A 6,764-nucleotide genomic window follows, 5' to 3' on the forward strand; every position below is an offset into this window, starting at 1 on the left:
AAATAGAAAAAAATTAATAAACACTCAGCTCGATAACTGTTAATATAAACCTGGCCAACTGGTCAATAGAACTAGTTTCGAAATGCCTATAAATAAAGCAAAATTTACATATTGCTCAGTATGAAAACGAAGCTCTGAACAAAGTCCATATGACGCCCAATAAATCGTAGGGTGAATAAACAAGTTTCGCCACAAAACAATTGAAAACATTTAATAACGTTCTTTAATTTTCTTTTATAAAAATATTTTTGGTTTTTTGCTTTATTTTGATTGCTGTGAAATATTGTATTTGGAGCTGCTGCCGCCATGTACGCTGCTGCATGTACGCTCTGCTTCCACTGTTGTTGCTCTAATTTCGGAGAGGATGAAAATGTATTAAAAGTAATAACACTCATTGCAAGTGATTATGTTGAGAAGAAATTATTCATGACGCAATAGCATTAGTATGCGCTGCGTCGAAGAGAGGTCACAAATGACAAAGCAAAGCAAAGGAGAGTGCTTTTTTCATTATTTGAGCAAAGCAAACGGAGATCAATGCTAACTAAAAACAAACAAAAAAGAAAAAAAACCTGTTATTAAAAAAATTGAAGTAAATAAATATGAAGCACACAAGCTAAAAGCAGCAGCACAACAAACGAAAGTGCCTAAAGCAAAAGCAAAGGCGGTTAGAAGGCGGCTGAGTAAGTTCGGCAATGGCAATACTGAGTATGACTGGGCATTTTTTGCAGCGAACATCAGGCCATCAAGTTCAAACTGCTAACTGATAAGTTATCGTACACGATATTGATTAATTGCAGATAGTGAGAATCACAATCACAAAACTGTTTATTAAAAATGTTTTTATTTACAAAAAAAAAACACAAAAACCTTACACACATACACACTGTACAAAAGTAAAAACACATGTACATATATATACTATATACTTAAATATTTATAATAAAATAAAATAAGTTTAATAATATTAAAAATAATATAAAATTAAATAGTTCCTAATCTATACACATTTAACAATTCTTAAATAAATGCCGTCTTTATTTGATAGCAGCGCGAATTTCATATCGAATTCAATGCTATCAACAGTCTTTTCACAAAATTCTACACAATGTTCCCGTAAGAAGTGTATGAGTCCCAATTTCAGCTGCAACAGACCTATGGACATGCCAATGCAATTGTGTGGGCCAGCACCGAAAGGCAAATACGACATTGGTTTGTGTGTCTTTTTCTGTTCTGTTGTAAAGCGTTCTGGATCGAAGAGGTCTGGATTGGGCCAGTACTGCAAAAAATCAAATTAAAATATTTTTTAAAATGCACAAATATAGCTTAAGATACCTTTGGATCATAGTGTATGGCAAAATTTGATATGAACACGGGCATACCACGACGTGCATAACACTCGGCATGTGGACGGAATGAGTAGAAGCGTTTTTTGTTAATAGGCGTACATTCACGTTCCAGAAATGGCAAAAGTGGATACTTTCGTAGAGTTTCATCGACCACCATATTTAGATACTGCAGTTCCATAACTTTTTCATAAGTTAAACTGCCCGAACAAGCTTCATATGCGCTACATATCTCTGTACGTAGACGCGTCTGTATCTTTGGTTGTTTAGCTAATTCATAGAGTGCAAAAGCCATAACACCAGAAGTCTCAATACCACCGATTTCGAATATAGCAGCTTGTGCCACCAAATAATCTGGCTGATGTGTGAAATGTGTTTCATCCTGATTAAGATCGGCCTCTTTTTTGAGCGTTAGCAGCGCTTCGATGAGATCGTTACGCATTTTACCGGAATTTTCTCGTTCCTTGATGACGCTGACTATTGTGCGACGCAGAAAATCTGCATGATCCTCAGCAAAGAATCTGGCATTTAGTAATTTAACAAATTTTGGCAAAAAAAATATCACACAAAAATCTATAGCACGTCTAAAGCTCAACATAAACATCTGTCGACTATGAAAACCAATTTCTGTTTGTGTATTTCGCAGGCTATACGAACGAAAACCAAAGGCCAGACTAGCTATCATATCGGTGTTGTATAGATCACATATATCCTTAACCTGCACAATTGGTGCATTATGCTTCTCGAAATTTCTGGTCAATTTATTGAGATATATTTCCAAGTCGGTACCAATCTGCAAATATACACATTAGTATAGCAATTGTTGTTTAGTATATTAAGATTTGTTGACGCTCCTACCTCCTCCATAAGCGCAAACATTTGCTTGATCTTACCGGCTGTGAAAACGGGTGAAAGTCTTGTACGTATTTCCCGCCATTCTGGATTTTTCGAAAAAAATAAGTTAAATCTAGCAATATTATCTTGGTGCTGATGACATTTGGCGAAGCGATTTGAGAAACTGACAAAATCTTCTATTAACACAGTCCGCACCAGTTCCAGATCGCGCAACAGCAACGCCGGCTGATGAAATAAATAGATTCCAACAAGTGGCTCATTCTCGAAGCGCTTGTCAAAGTAAAAGTTCCGTAATTGAAGAGCAAAAGAGTTCTCCAACTTCAGCACTTCTTTTAGATTGCCCAGCAAATGTGTTGGACGCACAAACTTAACGCGACGTCGTTGCCAGTAAACATATGTACGCCGCGACCAAACAAAGACGCCTGTCAGAATTGTTATGACAACAAGCAAAATTGTAGTAGAGTCCACCATGGCCACTGCCGCAAACACAGCAGACGTAGCAGCCACACAATGTAAATGGCAAAAACGAGATACAACAGAATCCACAGAAAACCACGCGATTTCTTTAGAATTCCAACTTTAAGTGCAGCGCTTCCACACAGGCATGCCGATTACTTATTGTTTACTAAAATTTATTTTTTATTATTTCAGTTTTTAATTTTTATTTAATATACAAAATATTAATTAATAAATAAAATAACTTCTGCACAGAACCGGCTGTTCTTACTTTATCAAAACAACGTGTACGACTACTGAGCTGTGGCAGCTCTGCTGCAAAACCCCTACGCTACGAGTATAAGCTCTGATAAGGTACAATACACATTTTGACTCATACAAAGAATTAATCTATTTTTATTTTATTTGTGGTTTGTCTGCGCTACACTTTCAGTCGGGCAATATCAGCCTGTACAGCACTTTGATACTTGAGTAAAAAAGGGGCTCGTCACATGGTCAGTGCGTGCGTTAAAAAAAAAATTTCAGGTTAGAAGAATATTGTTTGTCACTTGTGAAATGCATTAAAAAATATTATTAAAAAGATAACAATTGCTAAAGCGAAGTTACTAAAATATATATGTAGTTGGGAATAATGCCAACTGAAAAAATTATGAAATTAGTAGTATTAATATAGGTTGCATTAGATATAAAACCCACTTAGCACTATTGGAACACTGGGTTGGTATTTTCATAACTTTATATAAAAATTTGTAAATAAAAAATTTTACAATAATATTAGTTGTAATAATATCAAAATTAATTGCATCAAAATTAATACGAAATAAGTCAGGCAATATGTCTAAATGTTACCATTTTAAACAAAAAAAAATTTTTTATAAATTTTAAACAATTCTATATACAAGATATTCTGAAATTGTTCCTTAATTTTTAAATTAAATATTAAATTAATGTATATTAAGATTTCCAGTCTGAACAGGGGTGGTCACAATTCTGTTAGCAACTGTTATTTAATTAAAATAGCTAAATAAACAAAAATAATAACAAAAAAAATATAGAAATTATTTCTATAATATTATATAAAAAAAATAATAAATCGTTTAAATTCAAATTATTATGAATATATTTATGTCAGTACATATATATGATATTTTTTATGTTATTGTTATAATTTTAAAAAAGTTTTTATTATTTTAACTTTAAATATTTAATGTAAATATTGTTTATTATTATTTATTTCTTCAGACCAACGAAATCTCGGGTAAATGATGAAATGAAAAATTATTTTTGATATTTTTTTGTATCCCAAGAACAAAACCAAAATAATTTAAATAAATATTATCTAAACAATATAACACACGTTTTAAAAGTAATACTAATTAGTAATAATCAAGGCTCTTTCCAGAACTCGATTCTCCTTTGTATTCATCAGTGTGTTTTATGAAAAAATTCTGTTTCGTACAAAAAAGGGGGGTAATGATCTTTTTATTATTGAATTCTAAATATCTCTTTAATATATTCTTTAATATCTTCATATTCACTGTGTCCTATGACAATGTATTTGGAACAGAACACTGATAATGCTGCAGATATTTTAAAATATCAAAATTAATTATATGAATTATTGAACTGATATTGACAGCTATTTTAGATACCATTAAACGCCAATCATTAGTAATCTTGGGAAACAAGTATTGCTTAAATTTTTCATAAATATATTTTAAATTACAAGTTTTTGAAATTGAACTCTGTCAAAATTGAACCCTGGTTTTATCAATTTTTGTTGTTTAATGGTAATTAACAACTCCACTTGCTAAGTCAAATTTTTTTAAAATTATTATTTTATATTATTATTATTTTATTTATTAATTTTTGCTTTATCTATATACATATATGTATTTTTGTTTAATAAATTTAATCTTAACTTTTTGCTAACGCAGTTGATATGGTGGAAAAATTTATTCTCATATATCTTGTTCAGACTAACTGCGGTTCACTAATTGTGAAGTGTAAACAGAGTATAAGCGATACTTAGGCTTATATTATTAAGTTATGAATCCAATACACAACATTGGCAATAAAGCATCACACGAATAAAATTTTTTTTGTATTAATATAAAATTAGTTAATAAAAGTATGAATTTAAAATAAACAAATGCTGTATATAAATCCGTACTTACATGAAGTATATAAGTATATACATATGTATGTTATTGCAATATCTGAAAAAGCACCGATTAATATTATAGAACAAATATATATTAAACAATATAATAAACTAAATTTATTGTTATCAAAGCATAAAAGTCAATTGTTTATAATAAAAAATTAATTTATAATAATAAACAAAGAAAATTCTAAAATTTGTATTTCTAATAAAAATTATTTCAATTTTATTTTTATCCAGTTATAGTGATGATAAATTTTTTAAAATAAAATTAAAACATAAATTTTTCGAAAGTACATCATTTATATGTCAAATATATAATTTTCGTTGCTCACCATATGGAAACACGCTTGTAGTACACATTAAAGTCTGACATGACAAATGATCTCACTTATCGTCATTCACATTATTTTGTTCACTTTTTTTCATATCTTTTTTGTTGTTTTTGTTTGTTATACTTAATTTATTCTCTCTTCATTTTGTGCTTAATTTTTGTTTTATGTCTACTTTTTTTCTTCTTTGTTTTTGGTTAACATCAACAGAACAAAACAGAACGAAAGTATGCGAAACAGTTTGTATGCTGTTATTCGCTTATACGCGAAAGCAGCGCAGTCCGCAGTTCGCAGTCCGCAGTCGATAATCATAAAGCGAAGCAGTACACAGAAGCCCTAAACAAAAATGCTGAGAGAAATATTATGCTTTCGGATGTCAGATTCGAAGTATAAAAACATGGTAAGTAGTTTTCTTAGGAGGCAATGGCATTGCCGAAGTTCAAGTACTCTACACTTAAGTTATAGCTGACTATGTAAATTATATATAATTATGTTAATTATTGGAAAATATAATTGACTACAAATCGTATGTAATTAATAGTTTCGTGTTAATTTAAATAATGCAATTAAATTTTTCTTAATTAATGATATGTGTGGAAACTATTATTTAAATCAATTTGTATGTGTAATTAAAACCACTTTTTATTATTATAATTATAGATTATTTTTCTATGATAATTTTCCTACCTAACACTTATATATCTGAGACAAATTTCACCTGTATGCTACGATATATAATTATATATGAAATATTATTTACTCAAATGTTATTCTCTTGACCTAAATTTTATTTAATTATTTTTTCCTGAACAGTTTTAAATACAATGAGATATATTATATGTATATGATATTGATTTTATTGACAAACAAGAGATTCACAAATATAGCGAGATCAATGGTTTTTCTCAAATTGATTAAGTATATGTGTAACTATATGTAATACATAGTATATAATATATATGTATATTATATACATATATAATATACATGTATATAATATATATGTTATATATATATATATATAATATATATGTAACATATGTAAGTATATATGTAACTTATAGAACCTTCTCCATTGATGTGCTGCAAGTCACGAATAGAACCTTCCCTATTGAAATACTGCAAGTTACGCTATATGGAATATAAATATATAGAAATAAAAAATAGATAGAAAATTGAATAAGTAGAATAGATAATTATCCAATTATCTCATCATAAGTATAAGTAACATAAGTATTTGATTAGCTACTATACAGTCGGGTTAATAATTCTAGAAATCTCAACTTAAGTATCTGAAGTCTACTTTATAGAACCTTCCCTATTGAAATACTGCAAGTCACGCTTTGTGGAATAAAAATAGATAGAGATTGAAAATAGATAGAAAATTAAATAAATAGAATAGGTAAATGCCCAATTATCTCATCATAAGTATAAGTAGCATAAGTATTTAATATAACTACTATACAGCCGGGTTAATAATTCTAGAAGTCTCAGCTAAAGTATCTAAAGTTGACACAATTTTTTTAATCTCTATAATACAAATGAACTAAATATAAGCTGGAATAGCTCACTTTAAAAAAATTCATTTTAATTTAATGTTTCTATTTATTGTCT

General features: G+C 29.3%; 1 protein-coding gene across 2 annotated transcripts; it reads right to left on the reverse strand.

Moving 5' to 3' along the window:
* Positions 1 to 981: 981 nt before the first annotated feature.
* LOC119671409 (probable cytochrome P450 6v1) lies at positions 982 to 4,927 on the reverse strand. 2 transcript variants are annotated; one of them, XM_038082024.1, is made up of 4 exons: positions 4,832 to 4,927; positions 2,202 to 2,823; positions 1,333 to 2,136; positions 982 to 1,276 (listed from the first exon to the last, which is right to left on the reverse strand). In XM_038082024.1, the coding sequence occupies exons 2-4, from the start codon at positions 2,667 to 2,669 to the stop codon at positions 998 to 1,000; spliced, it is 1,551 nt and encodes a 516-aa protein (XP_037937952.1). In that variant the 5' UTR covers positions 2,670 to 2,823; positions 4,832 to 4,927; the 3' UTR covers positions 982 to 997. The 2 variants fall into 2 exon arrangements, with proteins under 2 accessions (XP_037937952.1, XP_037937951.1); XM_038082023.1 differs by lacking the exon at positions 4,832 to 4,927 and adding an exon at positions 2,926 to 3,232.
* Positions 4,928 to 6,764: the final 1,837 nt, after the last annotated feature.

Source organism: Teleopsis dalmanni, chromosome 1 (assembly GCF_002237135.1).
Source record: "Teleopsis dalmanni isolate 2A chromosome 1, ASM223713v2, whole genome shotgun sequence".
Lineage (NCBI taxonomy): Eukaryota > Metazoa > Arthropoda > Insecta > Diptera > Diopsidae > Teleopsis > Teleopsis dalmanni.